Below are 23,231 nucleotides of genomic sequence, written 5' to 3'. Positions count from 1 at the left end.
TCAAGTTTAACATTCTTTGGAAATGTCTACCTTCCTTACGTGTCATTTAAAAAACCCTTTTATTTGTGTTAAAAAGAGCTGCAGAAATTCTTTCCTCAACCTTACATTTGAAAGTAATGATAATTGCTACACACACACACACACACACACACACAGACACACACACACACCCTAGATGTGGTATTGTGGCTTGTAATTTAGACTTTCAGAGTTAATTAAAAAGAGCTTCAGGTCCTCTTAATTTCATTTCCACTTCCTCGCTTTTTAAAAAGACCTGGAAATGCCCAATGTTTTCATTATGGGGAAACAAATCAGCAGTAACTATCAGATGCAAATCAGTGAGGAACTCTGACCACACTGCTGCCCACCGTCCAATGGGCCATCACTCTCTGATCCTGCCGCCCCCGCTGCCATGGCAACCCGATCCAGCTCTGGTCCTGTTCACACCTGACAGGGTGCTCATTTCCTGGGCATGACCTGAAAGCTATCTGGTTCAACTCCACTGGCTAGAAAGGGCCACAAGCGATAGCTTGAAAGAAAGAATGTATACATCTTTGTTCCCAAATACACACACATTCACTTACATAAAATGTGAGAGGTGATAACACAGTGGTTTAGCAGGCAGACTCTGGAACCAGGGACAATCACGCTCAAAGCCTAACCTGGACAGCAACTAGTCAGGTGACCCATCTGAGCCTCAATTTCCCCACTTAAAAATGCATATACTACTTTCCTCCCATCTTTTAATGAGATAAGGCAGACAAAAAGTGTAAGAGCTTGGCTTCTGGGTAAGAATCTGTAAGGACAGCTATTAAAGCAAAAGTATAATTAGTAAAAAAATATTTTTTGTTATTATTTATCCCTAGGATATTTTTACTGAAGAAATTGTGGTTTAGAGAAGCAAAACTACTTGCTCAGCTAGAGACAAAACCGGTCGGCCGAACGTTCTTCCCCCACCCTTCCCCCAAAGCTCTGAACTCCTTGACATCTCTTTAAATAGACCATCAAGAATTTATAAAGGAAACTCTTTCACTTTCTTTAGAAATTCTTTCTACCTCCCTAAGCTTGTGAAAAGCGACAGAACAAATCCATTTTTTTTTTGCTTCCATGTACCCGGCCTCTCTCTATAGAATTAAAATTTAATTAGAACCCAAATTAACATGAGAACTTGCTGCCTGGAGAGCTTGTAAATTATTTAAATTTATTAAATTATATAAATTAAGTTATATAAATTTATTACTGAAAAAAACGTTAGCGCGAAGAGAAGTCGCTTGGGAAGTCGTTTCTATCCAACAGGGGAAGTGTATGGGATCAGGCCTACCGGTTGGGGAGATGGATCCTCAGTGACCAGGGAGGCACCCTGAGGAAACCACCACTCTGCTTCAGGCCTTCAAAGTACAAGGAATTGATTCATTCTAAGGTCAAAAGGACTGGCCAGGCCTGTCCTGCTTGGGAGGCTCCTTGTTTAAAAGGGCTTTTTTCCCCCACCTTTTTTTTCCTGGGAGGGGTTTGGGAGGAGGAACAGCGAATAAATCAATTTTTCATGGGTCGAATGGGCTCTGACTTTTCTCATTCAAAGTCCCCTCAGATGTTTATTTTGTTCTGTTAAAAAGACCAGAACTCAAACAGATGTACCCCTTGGTTTACAGTTCCCACTCGCGTGGGCACATCTGCAGTTAAAAGTGGGAAAACATTTAACAGCTCGTCGGGCCTGATAAATAAGGGCCGTTTCTCATGAGGTCTGGTCACAATGGGCCAGTTGTTTAATTTTAGGCTGCTTTTCAAGCTTTAAGTCCCCATTTGATGTCTGAAGGGTTCAGATAGCAGTGGAAGTGGTCACATTTCCTCCGGGTATGTACAGAAAAGGCCTGCAAATCCACCCCCAGATCAACCAATTTCCTAATAAAAGTAGCAAACATTTATTTCATAAAAATATTAACGACAAGGCAAATGCCTCCACTTATGCGTCTGGTGTGAACTGACAACGTGTATACGATGCCTAAGGAAACGTGTTGTTCTACATCGCCATCTCGTCAACGACAGAGCAGGCATCGTGCTAATTCTGGAGTGCGGCCTCACTGGCCCCCCACGCCCATCAAAGCAGCCCACAGCCTCAGGAGGTTTAAGAAATACTGAGGCAGAATCTCTCTTCTCATTACACCTTCCCTCTCTCCAGCTGGCAGGCTCTCTTTAAGGAAATTTCTTTGAAGGTTAAAGACGTTAAAACATCTATCACATCTTATAATAAAATGAAAGTCAAAAATATAAGACGAATGATCTCTCCTGAAATATTAAGTCACATTTTCTAAATTATTCATCTTAGAACATTGCTTGCCTTTTGGATGCCCTTGGGGTATGTCGGCTTCAGTGCTAAAAGTGACTTCTAACTTAAAGCTACCTAAGTCATGAAACCCTCAAACTTTCTTGATCAAGGCTGTAATTGAAAAGCAGAAGTTAGGATAAGAGAGCAACATCAAAACACAGGAAGGTTAAAATATAACTACAGATGTAACTGGATCAAGAGAACTCACATGGTGATAGTAGGATTTATGACCTTCACAACATTCCGCAAACAGTGGAATGACTCTAACGCTGCCTGCTCTGGCATTTCCTGCCTATTTTTCTGGAAGACTGTGTGGATCAGAGAGATGAGAGAGCTAATCCTACCTGGAAGATGTCATCAAAGTGATCTGCCTAACAAATGAATACCACCTGGAGCTGGGGAGGTACACTCAAGGACTTAAAGGAAAGAGAGGTGTAGTAATAGGGAATGGTGGGGACTGCAGCAAAATAGAAAATTCATGCCTGGTCTAAAGTACATTAAATGGGGGCGCCTGGGTGGTTCAGTGGGTTAATGCCTCTTCCTTCAGCTCAGGTCATGATCCCAGGGCCCTGGGATCGAGCCCCGCATCAGGCTCTCTGATCAGCGGGGAGCCTGTTTCCCCCACCTCTCTCTGCCTACTTGTGATCTCTCTCTCTGTCAAATAAATAAATAAAATCTTAAAAAAAAATAAAGTACATTAAATGAATGAACAACCACATTACGCACCCAACAAAACACAAATTCAGCCCCAAGACCATAAATTTAGAACCCCTAATCGAAGGTCACAGCTGCTTTCTTTGTTTAATTAGGAAAGGGAATGGGTTATTTGGGATGAAGGTCAGCACAATACCAAGCCTTCCTCTGAAGTTACTCAGAATCAGATATATGCTAAACATTAATAGCATTTAGTATTACCTTGTGTATGAAACTACATTTTACCACAAGAATTTTTTGGAGCCTGAATAAAAGCACCTTTTTTTGGTGATATGGATAAGAATGTATCTGTGAATATTTACTAGAATAGAAATGATAATAATTATATTATTAGTAATTGGCCTCAATTGAATATTAACCAGTTTTACTTTATTTGATGTAAAGCTAGTAATCAAAGGCCATTTTATCTTCAAATGCTGCAAATTTATATTAAGAAAAAAATTGTTTATATTAATTTATATTTATATTAAGAAAAAAAATTGTTTCCACGCGTTGAAGACACATGATAAATTTTGCTAGGAATTTGCCATTTCTGACGTAAAGCCAACATTTGCCAATACAAAAAGTCTAGTTAAAATGAAACTCTATCTATGTTACTGAAATTTATTCTCAATCAAGACTGGAGAACTTTTCTTACCCAGCCCACGAGGATGGGACCAACATGTTCGGTGGAACCATCAGGCTTCCGAGCATCTCGAAGTTGACTAAGAAGCTCTGGTTAAAAAAAAAAAAAAGACACACACAAAAAAACAAAAAACAAAAACAGAATGCTTATTTCGTTAGACATTCCAATATGAACAAGACTGGAAGTAGATTCTGGGTTAATCACATTATTACATAATCATGACTTGTTGTAGGACGACTCAATTAAGGCTACAAGTCATGACTCATTCTGGGAACAAAATTATACCTTCGTGTAGAGGAATGAGAGAGTCCAGTGTTCCAAAGATTTGATTTAACTCTTGTTCTGTCATTATGGAGAGTTTCAGCATGGGGTCATGATAGGCCTGTACAAGAAGGGCAAGAGATAGAAGCAAACGTTTAAAATCCATAGAAGCAAGTTGTTAATGTAAATGGCGTCGGTGTCTGTGAGGCCCCACATTATAACAAAATATTTGGCTCTCCCCAACAACTTCTTCCAGAACACTGCAGAGAGCAGATGGGTGTGGCCAGACCAGATGAGAATCCAGGATTGCCTTGAGCTGTTTGTGGTTGTTGATAAACCAAAGCAGATTTTTAAAAAGCTTTTTTATTCTAGTATGTCATACATCTAGGCAAGGGCACAAATCCTAAGTACAGAGCTGATCTGATTTGTATAATGTTTTAAAATTTAAAGTTTTAAAATTTAACTTATTGGAGATATTGTAGCTTGAAAAACTCCAAATTTATACAGCATTTGTTACTAGTAGGTTCTTCTTCAATGAGTCCATATTTAAACTAAGGAAGAAAGGAAAAAGAAAAGTGATGGCATCCTTTACGACTGTTCCAAAGCCAAAAGACCAAAATCTCTGTCAATTTTATCCTCTCTTATTAATGGTAATTTTTTAAAAAGATTTTATTTATTTGACAGAGACAGAGAGACAGTGAGTGAAGGAACACAAGCAGGGGGAGTGAGAGAGGGAGAAGCAGGCTTCCACTGAGCAGGGGGTTCAATGTGGAACTCGATCCCAGCGCCCTGGGATCATGACCTGAGCCGAAGGCAGACACTTAACAACTGAGGTACCCCGGCGCCCCTATTTATGAAAACTTGAACAAGAACACACAATTATACCCAGGTCGCTGTAATAGAGTGCAACGACTCAAACGGCACAGTCCCTGCCTCCACGGAGATTTATAAAGCTAATCGGGAGATAAGAAAAACACGTGGATAATTAGATACATACGTTTTTAAAAGCTCAACACTAAAAACACAAGAGATGTCACATAGCAGCAAAAACTGATCCAATTTAAGATTTTAAGATTTAAGAATTTAAGAAGATTTAAGAGATTTAAGAAGAGCTGTCTGGCTGGCATGCCTGAGATGGAGAATGAGGCATAAGTACTGGTGAAGAATGAACTGAGATCTGAGCTAGTTCCTGGAGATCAGCTGGATACGGATGGTTGAAGGAAAGGAAGGGTTTCCAAGAAGGTAGAACCACCGTAAGCAGTGAAACATCCTTAACGGTGCTCAGCTCTGGGGAATCTTGATACAGGAAGGAGGAGCTGAACAAATGCACAGCAAGATGTCTTACAGAGTTAAATGCCTTTTTGTCATCTCCATCTTCCTCCTCCTCCAGCCCTGTCTAAAAACTCTTTCCTGGCTGTGTCCAAGCAAAGTGTGGATGGCCATCTCCTGGGACTGCTACAGACGGGACTTCCTATCAGCAGGAATCTGGACAAAGGACACTTGAAAGAAGGGACTAAGGACTCTTTCCAACCTTGTAATTCTTTTTTTTTTTTTTGAAGATTTTATTTATTTATTTGACAGAAAGAGAGACAGCGAGAGAGGGAACATAAGCAGGGGAAGTGGGAGAGGGGGAAGTAGACTTCCCGCTGAGCAGGGAGCCTGACATGGGATTCGATCCCAGGATCCTGGGATCATGACCTGAGCCGAAGGCAGAGGCTTACTGACTGAGCCACCCAGGTGTCCCAAACCTTGTGATTCTCTAAAGGGGGCTGGGAATATCAGACGAAGAGGTCTGGATTTCAGTCTTTGGGGGGTGGGGGGTGGGGCCACTGGAACGGAAAGGTTTTGAGGAAAAAGTTTATTGTCCAGACAGCACAGGTTACAAAGCATGGGTTTCTTCTCCCTTCCTGCACACAGTGTGATTAAAACACAAGTTCTATATAAAAGACTGTACGTCACATGATAGTACACAGTCCCCTCACTTAACCACTTTCTCTACTTGGGGGATTCAAGTGACTTTATTTCTAAGACACCGTTCCAGTTTCAGACGTCTGCACGCTCTCTCCCATGGGTAAGGAGGCTCCGCAGGAGAGACAATGAAATATATGGAAAGCCAGGCCTCTATGAACACTTTCTGACTAAACTCAAGTATCCTTTGAGGTGCATTAGAGACATGCACAGGAGAAGCCCTGCAGCTACCAGGTCTAGAGAACCTTCTTGTTTTTTTGTTTTGTTTTGTTTTGTTTTTTTGAGAACCTTCTTGTTTTGAGCCATTTCCTCACTACTTGGTTTGTGCAGATTCTTCTCAATTGTTGATGACCTGTGTCAGTCATAAAAAGAATGCTCATAAGGCATAATCTTAGAATTGTGAAATTACTCATGAGAAAAAAGAAAAAAAAAGAAGGTGGCCCAAATGATCACTGGTTTCAAATTCACCTTTTTTGCCAATTTCAAGTCCTCTATCAAGTCTTCTTCTCCTTGGGAAAGCTCAAAGATTGCCTGCAAGCAAAGACAGAAGACGTTCACTGAACACTCCATTTATGAGCCCAAATTCAAACAGTGCTGGTTCTGTTGCTCAAAGCCCCAGATCTACTCATTTCTTAAGCATTTTTAAAGGATTCTTTAAAAAGTTAAATTAACCTGCAGCAAATGCGTCTAAGTAGCTAAAACCTATAAAGGAAGAATTTTGCAAAACTTCTGTATAACGTACTCACCCATTTATAGGAGAAAGGGGTTCCACATATGTTTCCAACCCAGTAAGTCATCTTTCACATTACAGAACTTGGGTGCACCCAAACAAGAGGGAAGTATTTTAGGCAAAATAATGACAGTTGGAGTCTGGGTCTCTCATGTGTGCAGCAACCATCACAAATGATTTCAGGTCTGTTCTCAGTGTTGGTCACGGCAGTATTATGAATTGGGCCATCACAATTTGTCTTTGTTCTACTCAACAGAAGGTGAATCTTAGCAGAAAGCTTTATTCTTATCAGCCACTTGTCTTGAGGCTGCAATTGCAGGAAGAATCCAATATTTTATCACTCTAAATGTCTGGTGAAGTTAATTCATTCTAAATTACTTCTCAGCCCTACACGGTACAATAAATAAAATTATAGGCACCAGCTGTGTGTAAGAGTGTGTAAATGGACCGTTTCTAATTTGGCTCTATTAAGCCATCATAATTTAAGAGCTATGATGTGCAGAATACTCTTTCACTCTTTCATCTGGGAGTCTAAACTGTTGGCAAACATTGTTAAAGGCCTCTATGTTTAGTCCTTTAATAGGAGTGATGGTTTGGGGACTCCTACATTTCTTTCAGACTAAAGGGAAGAAGTGAGCAGGCCGGAGAGCACCTTCCATCTCTGGGGTGGATGGAGTATAAGACAATGAGTTTGCTCTCAGGTAATGCAGATGGAGGCAGAACACCATGCTGGAGGCCAGTGCATGGTAAGTCCTCCCCAGGCCCAGTAAAGCCTCCACATCATGCCCACCTGGTGTTCTATTTTGTTGAACCATTCATTCATTCATTTGTTTTTTTCTTTTATTTGACACAGAGAGAGACACCGAGAGAGGGAACATAAGCAGGGGGAGTGGTCGAGAGGGAGAAGCAGACTCCCCACTGAGCAGACTCCCCACCGAGACCCGATGTGGGTCTCAATCCCAGGACCCTGGGATCATGACCCGAGCCGAAGGCAGACACCCAATGACTAAGCCACCCAGGCGCCCCATTGAACCTTTTATTTTGAAATAATTACAGACTCACAGGAGAAGTTGTAAACACAGAGCAGCAAGGTCCTCTGCCCCTTCTACTCACCTTGCAGAACTACAGAACGTTATCAAAACCAGGAAATGGATTGGCTCAATACACTAACTAGACTTTACTTAGACCTTCCTCAGATTTCCTTATACATCTGTTTTACTAGAGTTTACTTGAATAGGTCTGATGGTCCAACTGACCAAATGTGGTCCTCAGGAAAGGAAAACCATAGAACCCCATACTGGGAAACACCACTGTCAGATGTCTATTGTGGGGCAGCACAGTGTCACCATGAAGACCATGGGCTCTGGAGTAGGACAGGACCTGGGTTCAAATAGCAGCTCTGTAACTTTTTTTTTTTTTTAAAGATTTTATTTATTTGTCAGAGAGAGAGAGGGAGAGAGAGAGAGCAAGCACAGGCAGAGGCAAAGGGAAAAGCAGGCTCTCCGCCAAGCAAGGAGCCCGACGTGGGACTCAATCCCAGGACGCTCGGATCATGACCTGAGCCGAAGGCAGCTGCTTAACCAACTGAGCCACCCAGGTGTCCCTGTAACTTTCTAGATGGGTGAACTTGTATTCACCGTACCTTAATAATCTCCCAATCTGCAGAACCAATCCCTCCCTCCTTCCTTCCCTCCCACTGCCAGATCATACTAGTTATATGCATACAGTTAACACTTGGAAAAACACAACGAAGCACAAAGTGGAAAAGTTTAATGTACCCATAATACCATCTTGTTAACTATTGTTAGGGTTTCGCCATATTTCTTCACAGATTTTTTTTTCAGTGCACGTATTATTTTAAAATGCTTTATTATTTCTTTTAAATAGGTAATGCATTAACACAGTTCAAAATTTATAGTGCACAAAGGGGCACATGGTGACAACTTTCTTTCTTACCTCTATCCAGCCACCCAGTTCCCTCCCAACAATACTACCAGTTCCTTGCGAATCCTTCTAGAAATATGTTATGATTCTACAAGCAAATATGTGCACCTACACACATACATTCATTTTTCTTTGTTCTTTCACATAGATGGTAAAAGGACATAATATACCCTATTTTGTGCCTTGCCTCACTCACTTAAGCCATACATGCCTATCAGCCCCTCTTGCTATTGCTACATTGTATTCCATGTGTATCTTATAGATATTCATTACTTAGCCAGTTCCTGGCAATAGAAATTCAGGCTCTTTCCAGCACTATTACAAGCATTAGTGTGATGAATAAGCTTACATATATATCTTTTCTTCCGTGTTAAGTGTGTCTGGCAGACAGATTCCTAGAAAGGAATTGCTGAGTCCAAACCTAGAAACTTGTCAAGTATTCCTTTTGCCAATGTCAGGTTTTCCACAAAAATAGATGTTCCAAGGGTTTCACTAGATAATGCACTAGATGTGCTTTGGCACAGCCTGGCATTTGACAAGTTTCTATAAAGGGTAATAGGACCGTAGTCATTTAAAGCTATTGATACAGAAAACTGACAAGTCATGAAATGAGCTGCATTCCCTAGATATGTTCTCCACAAAACCGAATCAAAGTTTCATAAACTATTTTAAAATATTCTAGAAGTTGCTATCAAAATATAACTCAAGTGATTATTTTTGTGAGCTCCGAGATGCTAAATAGACACTTCCTGATTCATTTTCTTTGTAAATTCAGATTTTCACATTAGTTTCTTTTTAAAGCAGGGGCCACCCACCCAGCTGGATGCTGGGTTCTCAGTTCCTTACAAGGCATGACAGCCCTGTTTGTCCTCCTACAAATGCAACGAAGAACTGATTGGGAGCCTGTGGTATAGACGCAGTTTGGCTCTCCTCTGTAGCACACTTCGTTCCAGACACAGGGCCAACTCCTGGGTCCCGAGCCTACCTCTTGACGTTTGATTTCCTTGGACGGAAGCATCTGATTGACGCACACATCAAAGGTCTCACTCCACAGCTTGCTGTCTCTCCGCTTTGTGCTTGAGGAGGCGGCATTTCTGGACCAGGGTCGGGGGGCGAGGATGTCAGGACGGCTCTCGCTGCGGAAGCTGATGGAACGCTAAACAATGAGAAAAACAAACCATCACGGGGGCTGTGGCAGGACTTGGGTGGATCGTTACAGCAGCTTCCTGTCACTGACAGAACATAAATCAGATACTCACAAGAAAGAGAGGACAATGCCACAAGACCTTTTGGGAAGTGGGGTATTTTCTTGCACCTACGTGTAAGGGAAATTGGGCAAAGGGGCTGCGTTCCCACATGTCCTGGGAGTATCCGTTCTGTAAGACCTGGACACAGCACAGAAACAGCCACAAAAGCAGCTCTCAGAGATGCCGCAGGATCCACTTGTTTCCAGTGGACACCCCCCTTCTTCAGAAGAACAAGGGTGAACGGCAGGGGATGTCCTTTACATCTGGCTAGTCCTCCCATTCTCCTCCTCCACGGAGGAACAGAAAGCCTGCTGTCCTTGGGTATCCCACTTGGTGCACAATTTGGGTGGGATGCCCCAGACCTGACCAGTCAGAGTCATCCTCCACCCTGGTTCAGGGATGGGCTCCTGATTCTCCGAAATGTGCTAAGCGGTTCATGGGAGAACAAGCGGAAGGGTCTTTACTCCTTTAGTATTATGAACTCAAGAGATAAAATAAGCAGGAATTTCTTGCGGCAGCTTTCTCTTGTCATGTGGATAAGTCTATTTAGTATTCAAGGAGAATAAAAGGACACGCAGCATGAAGGACAGAGGGAGAGAGACTGATGGAGGGAGGGAGCAAGCTTTACCCACACTGTTTAAGGCCCTGGATCCCACTGTGCATGAAGCCAGAAAGAGCACTCTTAGATTAAGGGGCCAGTACATTCCCCCTTCCGTTTACATTAACCTCAGTTGGGATTCTGTCGATTTGAAAAGTACCAATTAATACGTATATTAAATACCATCTTGACGGCAAATGATGCCTGTCTCTAAGGTATTTTCTTATTTTCCAAAGAGGCGCTGGTAGACTTTGGGATGGTCTGACTACCCGAAGTCCACTCTTGTGGCTGAAACATGCTATCACAGGGCCTTTGCATGATGAGTACAAATGATCAAGAAGAAAGCTAAGTATATCATCTTTAGCCTTCAACCTAGATTTCAACACTCTTATTGGGAACTTTGCCAAAGCAGTAAGATGGTATTGTGCTCAAAACCACATTCTAATTTAGTAAGACATGGCTGTGGCCACATATCTATGGCCTTCAGAAGTTCCAACTCCTTAGTTTGGCATAGAAGGCCTCTTGTAATCTGACCACAATCTATATATCTAGAATTACCTCCTGCCACTCACCTGTGAGCCCTCTGTTCTCCAGCCCTACTAGGCAATCTGCCACTTTCTAAATGCCTCATGCTTTGCCATCCCTCTGTACTATCTTTAAGCCCTTTTCTCCTGGGAAGCTTTTCTTTCATTTACTAGCTGGCTAACTCCTAAGTGTCCTCAGGATATAACTCAAACTTCTCTAAGAAACCTTCACCACTTTCCCAGAGCAATTTGGACATATCTCTGATATAGCAATGATCACATTTTATTACACTTATTGGTCACCTGCTCTGACCTATAAACTTCCTGAGGGGAAGAACTGATTTTGCATGTGACATATGAGCTGTCATCACTAAGATATTCTAAGACAGTTTCCAAATATTTTGAGATTCAACAATAAAATTTAAGAAAGCAAAGAAAAATTTAAGGGAGCTATTCAACATAAGGGCATTGTTAAATAAGTTATAATTCATCTGCTCAATGTTTATTATCTAGCCAATTGGACAATTCTGAGACCACTTTAACAGCTAAAAATCCCTTCTATGTAAGTTAAAATCAAAACTAAAATCAGCATATGAATACTGTTTCTAGTTATGAAAAAAAAGGACACGAGCAAAGATATGAAAGGAATGCCAGAAAATTCTATTGTTTTTGCCTGATAACATGATAGATGACTTTTTATCCTATTTTATAAATTTTTTATAATTTAAGAGAAAATGAATAAATGAAAAATGTAAAAAGAAATCTCCAAGGGGCTTCAAGGTATTATCACAACCCTCTTGAAGCAGGAAGTTAGCTGTTTGCAAGTAGCAACATGAGTTCCTCACGCTTCCAAGAGCCCCCGGGCTCATTAGTGAGCTCATGATCATTGGACCAGCCCCTGATGCTGGTCAAGAAAGAACTTGCACCAAATACGTGGTTTACTAATGATATCTCACAAATCCTTGTGATCACTTGAAAATAGGCCCTTATAAACAGTGACCAGACTAATGCTGCAGATCCTCGGCACTCAGAATCAATTAGCCACAGGCATGGAAAGGTCAAAACAAGCAAAGTGAGTCATCAGGTTACTCACTGATCTCAGTTTTTGGTTCTGATTACAGCCGGGGTGTGAATTAAAGAGCAGAAAGAGAGGAAAACACAAAAATAAGATTCAAAATGAAAGACATTTTCCACTTTCACTGGAGAGACTCAACCGCCCACCTGGTAACAGTTTCAACCTCTGACCAACTTCAAATTCCCCCCTCCCCATCACCAATTCTCAAGTAACTTATGCTAACTTTAAATTTTCATACATTATAAAAGTATAAACATTTTTTATACATTACAAAAGTATATAAAACTAAGTACAAATTCCCTTGTTCTCCTGTCTACTTTCCAAAAGAACTGCTATTAAGCCTGTTCTAGATCTTTCCAGAACTTTTAAATGCATTTGCCTGCCAACAGTCACAGAAAACAGTGTTTTCTCTCCTCACTCAACGGTATGTCTCTCCGTATCAGCACGTAAGACTCATTCTTCAAAAAAAAAAAAAAAAAAAAAATTATAAGGGTAAATTTCACATAATATAAATTAACCATTTTTGTGAACAATTTGGTGGTCTTCAGCACATTCACAATGTTGTGCAAACACCACCTCTGTGTAGTTACAAAATATTTCCATCACCCCCAAATCTCTCTTTCTCTTTAATGAGTGCAGAGTTAGTATCCCATGGTCCAGATGGACCACATGGATTTAATCAACCTCCCACTGATGGACATTAAAATAGTTTCCAGTGCCTGGCTATTACAAAAAGTGCTTCAGTGAATATCCTGTATGTATTTGTGCTATTTTTATAAGGCAGATTCCTTAAGCAGAATTTCATGATCTAAGAAATATCTACATGTTAGCATTTGACATGCATTGCCAAATTTGCCAAATTGAACTCCAGACAGTCTGTTTCAAACCTTATTGTCCCCAGAAAGGTATGTGAATTACCTTTTCCCACACTCTCATCAACAAGATATTATTATTAATCTAATAGGGAAAACCACTACAGCTGATCCTTAAAAAACACGGTTTTGAACTCTGAGAGTCCGCTTACACGAAGATTTTTTTTTTTTTTCAATAAATACGGCACAGGACTGTAAATGTTTTTCTCTTCCTTATGATTTTAATAACATTTTCTTTTTACCAGGTTATGCTATTGTAAGAATACAGTATGTAATACTTATATAAAAGATGTGTTGATTGGCTTTTTATGTTATTGGTAAGGCTTCTGGTTAACAGCAGGTTATTTAGTAGTTAAGTTTTTGGGGAGTCAAAAGTTATATATGAGGGCACCTGGGTGGCTCCGTGGGTTAAGCCTCTGCCTTTAGCTCAGGTCATGATCCCAGGGTCCTGGGATCGAGCCCCGAGACGGGCTCTCCACTCGGCGGGGAGCCTGCTTCACACACCCCCCCCCCCACTTCTCTGCCTGCCTCTCTGCCTACTTGTGATCTCTGTCTGTCAAATAAATAAATAAAAATCTTAAAAAAAATTATATATGGATCTTCATCTCTCCTCAGAGTGTGGGGGTTGGCGTTATCCCTAACTCTTGCATTGTTCAAGGGTCAGCTGTACACCTTGGCTTCAGTTTCATGTTCGGAATGTAAGACTGAACATATCTTTTTTTAAGGAGTATAAAGTTTATTTTGTGACAGTAGAAATGATAAAAGTCATGGGTTATTTTAAACTTGATGATGACAACCAACAGAATAATAATGCCCTCACATAGTGACTTTTTTGGTCACTAGAGGCTGCAGATTAAAATAAGATAATGTATGTGAAGCCTGGTGCACCAAAGATGTTTGGGAAAGGGTAATTCCCTTCTTCCAAAAATAGCTTTAAATTTATTTCGAATATGGAGACCAAGAGCCACTTAACAATGTTGACTCTATCTCTCTTCCTACTTAAAAAAAAATTTTTTTAAAAAATTAACATATAATGTATTATTTGTTTCAGGGGTATGGCTCTGTAATTCATCAGTCCTACAAAATTCACAGCACTCACCATAGCACATACCCTTCCCAGTATCCATCACCCAACCACCCATCCCTCTAACCCCCCTCCCCTCCTGCAACCCTCAGTTTGTTTCCAGAGATTAAGAGTCTCTTGTGGTTTGTCTCCCTTCTCTGGTTTCATCTTGTTTCATTTTTTCCTCCCTTCGCCTATGATCAAGACTGATGTATTTCTTGAGAAATTAATTTCCCAGAGAACTGGAGATATTTTTCTGCTGCATTTTGGGGGGAAAAAAGAGAGAGGTGAGCTATACTAGGTGAGTTCTATTCCTTGTTTTGTGTTTCCGTAGTGAGTACTGGGCCTGGGAACAAAGGGTGAAGGGACTGGGCAAAGTTCATCACACACATCAGAGAGGCCTTTATGTGCCTGCCCACACTTAGCACTTCTGATGAATTCTCTGATCCTCACAACCACCCACAGGGGTCGGTGGGGTGGGGGGTGTTTATTCCCACTTTACTGATGAGGAAACTGAGACTCAGAGAGGCGAAGGCACTTGCTCAGGCAGGATTCAAAACTAGATCTGTTTGGTTCCAAAACCCTCCAAAATGAGGGCTGTACACCTGCTACCTATATGCCAATCATGCAGTGGGGGGAGGTTTCAGTGATATGGGCCACAGCCTTCTAAGGGTTTAAGGCCAGTTATGGAGAGGAAGAGCATTTACTTATTTTTTAGGAACAATGACTGAGTGGCTCTTTGACCAATCGAACTTCAGATTTACCCCTTTAGTTAGGCTGGATTAAAAGAAATGTTTTTTGTTTTGTTTTGTTTTGTTTTAGAAATGTTTTATTTTTAACTCCACTTGGAAAGGGCAAGGATGCTGAAAAGAATAATCCCCAAAATGCATAAAGAATGCTGGTCAGGTATGAGGTGGGCAGCTGGCTAGCCCTGAGGACAGCTCATAGCCAACCAGGCCCAACCCACGGACAGGTATTCAAGACCATACACCATGGCCAACACCTCTACCGCTCCTCAGTACAACTGGGCACAATTAGATGAGAGCACTGGAGCTGGGGAAGGAACATGTGACTACTGCTAGGAGAAAAACCCCAAAGAAGAGGATGCCTGCTGAGGGAGGAGAACAGCTATGTCCCTTCCAGTGCCCACCCCTCCCCCGCCCCCTGCTTTCTTTTTCTCTATTTTCACCATGTGCTGTGTGATGTCATTTACTAGTTTCTGACATGTCTGTTTCCTCCCAATAGAGGGTAATCTCCTGGAAGGCAAGGTTATCTGTCTGTTCTGTTCACTATCGGACTTATTAGCAACTGACACATAGGAGGAGCTCAACAATTTTGCTCAATGAGCAAATGCCATGCTTGTATGTGCTGGGTATGGTGAGGGAAGCTTTAGAACCTTGTATAGTCAAAAAGTAAGGATTGCAAGCCCGGTTTTACAGAGGAGGAAACTGGAGGCTCAGAAAGGGTAACACTTCACTGAAGGTCATGCAGCTAATGAACGGTGCTCCAGAATTTAGACCCAGGTCAATGGTGAACTCAGAATGACGGTACAGGTCTGGTCTATTTCAGTGCCCGCCCCACCCCCCACCATCGTCCCAGGCCCCTGCTGACAATTTTAACCAATATCTTATCCTGCTTCCCCTACTGTAAGAGTCAGAGTGTGGTAGGAAGCATGTGCCCAAATACATGACTTTCAGGCTACTTCTCAGTCCATGACAGAGCGTCTAAACCTTGCCACCAGTAACATTTTGGACCAGAAAATTCTTTGTTGTGAGAAACTATTCTGTATCTTGCAGGATGTTTAGCAGGATGTTTATCACTAGCCCTTAGATGCCAGTAGTGCCCCCATCCCAGTTGCAACAACCAAAACACCTCCACTGCTGAATGTCCCCTGGGGTGACAAACACCAGTCCATGGTGGCTAGGATAGACCCAGCCTTAGGAGAGATGGCATAAAAACAGAACCATGTACCTCGATCCCTCTGGGTGTGGGGAATGAAAAATGTTCCAGGACAAGCAAGAGTTTCCATGAGGGAAACCAGCTTAGCAAATGAGTCAAAAACCTAAAGCTCATAATTACTGGCAGCTAAAATAACAACAGCCATAATAAGCACAGATAATACAGATTTAGGAAATGGGTGCTCGTGTTTATGCCTGAGCTGGGTCTGTGGAAAAGATGCTGCAGGTGCAAAGGGGACGGTCTGTCAGGTGGGAAAAGAGGGACCCTTTACATGTGTCAGAGGAAATGTAAACCCAGCAGGTGAGGCATGATGGAACAGATTTAATTTGTTAATGCCGCCTGTTCAGCGGGGTGCTCCCTCGCCCTTTTCCAAAAACAGAAGGTTCTCTACAGCTAAAGATAACACGCTCCAATAAAGAGAGTGCAAGCTAGGGAAATTCTCTGCAGTTACCGTTGCTATTGTTCAGCAGATGGCTTATTACTAAATGGACTGGAGGTTAGGGTGGGACTGTCAGAGGAAAACGGGTTTCTATGTTGCTACTACAATGGGTTAAACCAAAATGTACAGTAGTTATGGCTGGGATTGGAAAATGTTCTTGAAGAGCGTCTTGGAGGAGTCTCTTATGGAAGGCTTGATGAGAGGCATTAACTAAAACGGAGAAATGACACTTCTCAGGTCTATGGCTTCCATTACTTTTGGCCCTCCCGCTTGTCTTGGGAAAGGCAACAGGACAAGTTCTTTCATTTTTGCCCTCTTTAATAGATTAGAAATCTGAGCGCCAGGAGATTTAGCGACTGGCCCAAGGTAAGTGTGGGAATAGGAACTAAGTCTAGTCTTTTGACTATAGAACATGGATCTCGGCTGAGAACACAGGCTTTGGAGTAAAACAGACATGGCTTGAAGTCATCTCAGTAGCTAAGGGACCTTGGGAAGTTAATCACTCTGGATCTTGGTTTCCTTTTTTTTTTTTTTTTTTTTTTTTCATTTCTTTCCATCTAGATTTCATTTTTAAAAATATTTTATTTATTTATTTTACAGAAGGGAGAGAGATCACAAGTAGGCAGAGAAGCAATGCAGAGAGGGAGGGGGAAGCAGTCTCCCCGCTGAGCAGAGAGCCCCCAGTGTGGGGGCTCAATCCCAGGACCCTGGGATCATGACCTAAGCCAAAGGCAAAGGCTTAACCCACTGAGCTACCCAGGTGCCCATGGATCTCGGTTTCCTTAACTATGTGTGTTTTTTAAAAAGTATTTTATTTATTTAGAGAGCACGTGCACACAAGTGGGGAAGGGGCAGAAGGACAGAGAGAATCTTTTTTTTTTTTTTTAAAGATTTTATTCATTTATTTGACAGAGATCACGAGTAGGCAGAGAGGCAGGCAGAGAGAGAGGAAGGGAAGCAGGCTCCCCGCTGAGCAGAGAGCTCGACAAGGGGCTCGATCCCAGGACCCTGGGATCACAACCCGAGCCGAAGGCAGAGGCTTTAACCCACTGAGCCACCCAGGCGCCCTGGAGAGAGAGAATCTTAAGCAGGCATCATGCCCCACTGCGAGCCTGATGTGGGGTTCGATCTCAGGACCCAAGATCATGACTGGAGCTAAAACCAAGAGTCAGACACTTAACGGAAAGAACCACCCGGGCACTCCTTCTGTCTCCTTATCTATATAAAAGGACATAGTAATGAGTACTTCACAAAGTTGCAGCAGGGATTACATAAGATAAAATATGCCCAGGGTGGGGTGCCTGGGTGGCTCAGTGGGTTGGGACTCTGCCTTCGGCTCGGGTCTTGGTCTCGGGGTCCTGGGATCGAGCCCTGCATCAGGCTCTCTGCTTGGTGGGGGGTCTGCTTCTCCCCTCCCTCTGACTGCCTCTCTGTCTACTTGTGATCTCCCTCTCTGTCAAATAAATAAATAAAATCTTTAAAAAAATATGTCCAGGGCTTAGTAAAGTGCCTGGTATGTGGGCAATAAGCAATAGATGTTACTTATCAGTGTTATCATACCATTGGCAGCACTGCCACCATTTCTGCTGGTTTATATATGTTTTCATTCATTAGCAAACAGCAGACACATCTTTGAATTACTTGAACCGAATGTCTCCTTCGGGACGTCCATTAGGATAACTGATAGGAGAAGAAAACCTTCAGCAGCACAGTGTTGCTTATAAAAGCAAAAGATCTAGAAAGAGCCCAAAGTGGCCAATAGGGAATAGTTAAATAAATGACAGTGTAATCATAAAATGGAATGTTATGTGTTTGTTAAAAACATTCTTTTAAGAGAAACTTAATGATAATGGGCAAGTCTCGTATGTAGCGTTAAGAAAAGAATGATCCCTGTTTAAAATACGTGTTAATAGGGGGCGCCTGAGTGGCTCAGTGGGTTAAAGCCTCTGCCTTTGGCTCAGGTCATGATCTCAGGGTCCTGGGATCGAGCCCCGCATTGGGCTCTCTGCTCAGAGGGGAGCCTGCTTCCTCCTCTCTCTCTGCCTGCCTCTCTGCCTACTTGTGATCTCTGTCTGTCAAATAAATAAATAAAATCTTTAAAAATAAAATAAAATACGTGTTAATAGATGTTACCCCCAGATGGTAGGCTACAGATGTTCTTATTTTCATCTCCATACTTCTCTATATTTATTTTCCAGATTTTCCATAAGAGATATAAACTAAGAGAAAATGAAATCAGTAGACAAATGTGCAAGACCATGAACATGGAGTTTGAAGTGGTGCTATAAATATGAAATCGTATTGGATTTGGTTCAGAATAATGTATATTAAAAACATGGTCAAAAGGCACCCAATCACTTCACAATTAAAAAACAACAACAACAACCCCACAGACCCAGGGAAAAAATCAAACCCCATAGATCCTGTAGCTGAGAGAGATTCTGAGTAGATTGAATGAAAAGCTGAAGAAAATATTTGGTTCAGGTGCGGGGAAAATATACAATTTTCTTAGTGCTAAACAAAACTTAGGAAGCCTTCCACAGGCTTGGGACCGCAGCCCAACCTCTTCATTAGGCACCATAAACCGGCTTTTGGACAATAATGTTAATGACACAATATTCCACGAGCTGAAATGGAAATGATGACTCTCCCTGCCACGTAGGCAAACAAAGAGTAAGGAACAACAGCGCAGTGTGATGGTTTACACCAAAAGTCTGGCCATCATTTTTAGAGCCTGGCAAACTGCAGGCTTTATTATGACCAGCTGACTTTTTTGCAGAAGCCGACTCCAGGAGAGGCGCCGTGAAAACCCAGCAGGACCCCAGCTCCTGCACTTACTGGCTGTGTGACTTAGGGCACATATTTCAACCTTCAGGTTCTTCCCCTATAAAGTAGAGCTAGATCCTACCTTCCCATTCTTAGGGAAAAGATGAAATGAAGCCGTGAATATAACGTACCCTGCCGAGAATCTGGCTCATTGTAAATACTCAATTACTGGAAGCTGTTATTCCTAAATAAAAAAAGACAAGCTTTGAACTACAGTAGTCAACTATGACAGTGGTCTAACTATTACTTCAGGAATAGTAAAGATCAACAGAATGTAAGGAGTTCCTCTTGATGTGGACTACAGGTCCCTTCCTAGCTACACCCTTACCTCCCAGACTGCAAGGGAATGTGATTTCTGGTTGCCTCCTCCAACACACACACACACACACACACACCCAAGCTTATTTCCATATCTACCGAATTACTTAGTACCAAAGACTTTTTTTTTAGTTATAGAAAGTGTATGATCTTGGACCAAGAGACAAAGTTTGAGGTCCTTGGAGAAGAAAATCATGGTTTTGAGCACATGGGAATTAAGCACATGGGCTTAGGTACTCTTCTATTTAATTCTCAAACTAGATGGCATCAGTCTTCTCACGCTCCTTCCTCAAACTTGAAACGCCTTCTTTCCCTTCCCCTCATCAGCTTTGAGCCATTCCAGGCCCAACACAAATCCTTCCACACTTGCCAGGTGGTCTTCCCTTACCCATTCCCCCAGCTCCCACAACCCGGTCATTACTAGGCTCCCTGTCTCTAGTATATTTTATCATATAAGATTTTAAAATCTTATACATTTTTTATTTGGTTGCAAAGATAATATATAATTATTTTAAAAATTCAAGCATGATAGAAATATATAAAGCAAAAAATAAAAGTCAATAGACCCAGCCTGTTTATTCATTCTCTACTGATTTGTAATTCTTATGTAATAGGGGGGAAAAAAAAGGAGAACATAAGACATAAAACAAAAGAACCGTCAAAGTCTCTTATACTTGTATTCCCAAGAGATAACCACTATTAAGAATTTGATGATATTCCTAGTTTCCTGTCCATATACTGTAATGGATGCATATTATTAATGGGATACAATGGTTTTAAATTTCCTTTTTATTTTTTTTTACTTGCTGATATATCTTACACAAGTTTAAGTAGATTTTGTCCTTCTCAAGAGTAGGTATTGTCTCCTGATTACCTCCCCCAACAAGTCTAGAGCAGAACAAATAACACAGTAGATATATAATGAATAATAAATGGAGAACACTAATGTATCCCATTTTCTGCTGCATCTCGGTGAAATGAAATGCTCTGCAGATCTAAGGGCCCAGGAATGGAACAGTGAGAGACTCTAGTTACCAGAAACCCTTCCTAAACCACAATAATCCTTCCTGAGGGGATACAAATGGGAGAGGGCAGATACTCTGTTGTGAAGGAGCCCAGTTATATAATATTACCAGGTGGGCACCCACTGCCAGTTCCTGGAGAGCCCCTAGGAAGAGCAATGGCCAACTTTTCTAGCAATAAACGCAATAATAATAGTAACTGTCAATTTCTGAGCATATCCTAAGTCACATGTAGTGCTAGCCATGCCAAGAAAAGTAAGAGACAACCTTGTTCTGTGTGGAAAGTCAAGGGACAGTCAAGGATAGCCCAGGAAGGGCTATCCTGTGAAGATGTCCCAGCGGGCAAGAAACGGTGGGAAAAGAGAGGTGGAAATGTGACTATGAGTCTAGAATTAGGATGTGAGAACAAAGAGGAGCAATTCTGCCCAAGACAGGTACACACCACAAAGAGAGGCCTGACTCTAGAGACATCAGATGCCTTGAAGTTACATCATTTGACCAGAATTCCACTTCTGGGAATATCACTGAAGGAAAGGAAGGAATACAGACACACATAAGATTTGCAATCAGGGTGTTTAAAGCAGGATATAATGGTAGAAAATGGAAATAATTTAAATGTTCAACAAAAGAAGAGTGAATAATCAATACCTGGTATATTCTCTTGATGAAATACTATATCAATTCGTTAAGAACAGGGCTTGTGAAAAATACTTAAAAGACATTCAATACAGAGTTACCTGATAATATAAAAAATATTCACAGCCTAAATAACCATTAATAGGAGACTGGTTATGTAAAATAAGTCACATCAACACGCTGGAATGATAGGTACTTGGTCCACTAAGATCATATTTTCCAAGAATAACTTGGAAAAGTGATATAACACTTCCCTTAAGCCATAACAAAATTCTGATCCAGCTAAATGACAAAGAAAAGATGCAAATAAAAGAGATGGAAGAAACCAGGCAAATGCAAAATACAAAAAAAAAAAAAAAAGAAAGAAAAAAGACAGAGACATAACTCAAGACAAAAAGCATTAAAAGAAATGAAGAGGGTGACTAAACCTTAATGAAAGGTACAACTCCCCCCCAAGAGGCTGTAACAATGATTAGAGGAACCTTTACATATGCCTAACCGCATAGCTTGGAAATATGTGAAGCCAAGACCAATAGAAACGCCAAGAGAAACTGACCATTCATGGTCCCTGTGGGAGATTTCAATCCAAGAGCAAACAGATCACACAAAGATAGGCTGGGTACACTGTGAGTAACCCAAATGAGGCTCAGAGTATGTAAGTTATGTAGATATACCTAGAATAACACTGGAAGGAAATTATTAAAATACTAACAGAGGTTGTTTTGCAGTGGAATCTTTTCTCTTTCTCCCTTTTGGTATTTTTCCATAATGAACCTATACTTTTTTTTTTTAATTTTTTTTTTTACTTGACAGACAGAGATCACAAGTAGGCAGAGAGGCAGTCAGAGAGACAGGAGGAAGCAGGCTCCCTGCTGAGCAGAGAGCCAGATGCGGGGCTGGATCCCAGGACCCTGAGATCATGACCTGAGCTGAAGGCAGAGGCTTTAACCCACTGAGCCACCCAGGCACCCCGAACCTATACTTTTATGATGGAAAAGAAATGAAGCTCATGTTCGGAGAGAACGCAGGGCTCAACCACGGTGCCGTGAACACAGCATCCCACAGCACGCACAGGCCCCAGCACTGGATGGAGCTCAAATGCGTCTGCCAGCTATGCAGGGAGAGGCAGGGCTCAGCGACCCGCCCATGGCGAGCTCACTGTCCTCACTGCACAGGAGGGGTGCATGCGGGCCCCTTTTGGAGCTGGACCACGTTTTCCTCTCAGGCAGGCCAGTGAGGAGATTTTTAGGCCCACAGGGATGCAGACGTCTGTGGTCCAGTCTATCAGCAGCACTCACTTCCAGGTCAGACAGACAGAAGGCCAGGCAGACGGCTGTCCCTCTCCCACTTCCACGAATGCTGTCTTTGTGCTGACACCCGAGCCTCCAGTCTATACGGGGCACAGGGGAGCCAAGAGAGAACAAGTTCTGCTGTGTCTTATTGAACCGTTGCTGCAAGGACCACTCACATATGTGGCTGGGGTTTTAACCTTTTTTGGAAAAGCTGCTAGCCCCAAGCTGTCCTCATATCCTTCTGGGCTAACCTGGGGTCACCTGAGAAGCCAGAGGAAGGACAGCTAAGTGCTCCATGATTGATTAAAGTATTGTGTTTGGGTGTTTGGGCCTAAGTCATCTCTTCTTCTATAATAAAAGGAATCCAACCTCAGACATAACTGGACACTGAAAGGGATATATATGTCTCTATGAGGCCAGGCATCAGGGACAAGGGATACTGTGACAGAACCAAGCTGCTCGATCACAGCCCTGAGTTGTTTTCGGGAATAGAAGAGGCTTATATAATAAACACCTATGAGTAAAGAATGAATGCTGAATGGCTTGGGGCAGCCCCTACCCCACTCTCCTTGTTCTTTTTCCTCCCCTTTTGGACCAGGCACCAAGACCACTGCACACAAAATGGAAGAGAATGTGAGGACGGCCCACGGAGTATCCCTTTGGGGTCTCCTGCTTCCCCTCCTCCTCCCTGCTCCTCAGATCACATTAGCACCCAATCCCATTCTAGCTGGAGAGGGAAACAATAAAGTCATTGGGCAGTTACTGAGATACAGGCTGGAAATAATTCTGCAAAAT

General features: G+C 42.0%; 1 protein-coding gene across 4 annotated transcripts in view; it reads right to left on the bottom strand.

The window, feature by feature from the left end:
* Positions 1-23,231, bottom strand: part of ARHGEF3 (Rho guanine nucleotide exchange factor 3) — a 315,292-nt gene that overhangs the window by 17,784 nt on the left and 274,277 nt on the right. For all 4 annotated transcript variants that reach the window (XM_080807093.1, XM_080807094.1, XM_080807092.1 and 1 more), the window contains 4 exons: positions 9,551-9,721; positions 6,360-6,422; positions 3,948-4,044; positions 3,675-3,751 (listed from right to left, as the gene is read on the bottom strand). In XM_080807093.1, coding sequence (XP_080663219.1) covers positions 3,675-3,751; positions 3,948-4,044; positions 6,360-6,422; positions 9,551-9,721 — 408 coding nt within the window. The remainder of the gene's footprint in view (positions 1-3,674; positions 3,752-3,947; positions 4,045-6,359; positions 6,423-9,550; positions 9,722-23,231) is intronic.

Source organism: Martes martes (genome assembly GCF_963455335.1).
Source record: "Martes martes genome assembly, chromosome: 1".
In the NCBI taxonomy this organism is placed as follows: Eukaryota; Metazoa; Chordata; class Mammalia; order Carnivora; family Mustelidae; genus Martes; species Martes martes.
Note: the sequence above shows the minus strand (reverse complement) of the source record. Positions and strands in the feature narration are given on the sequence as shown.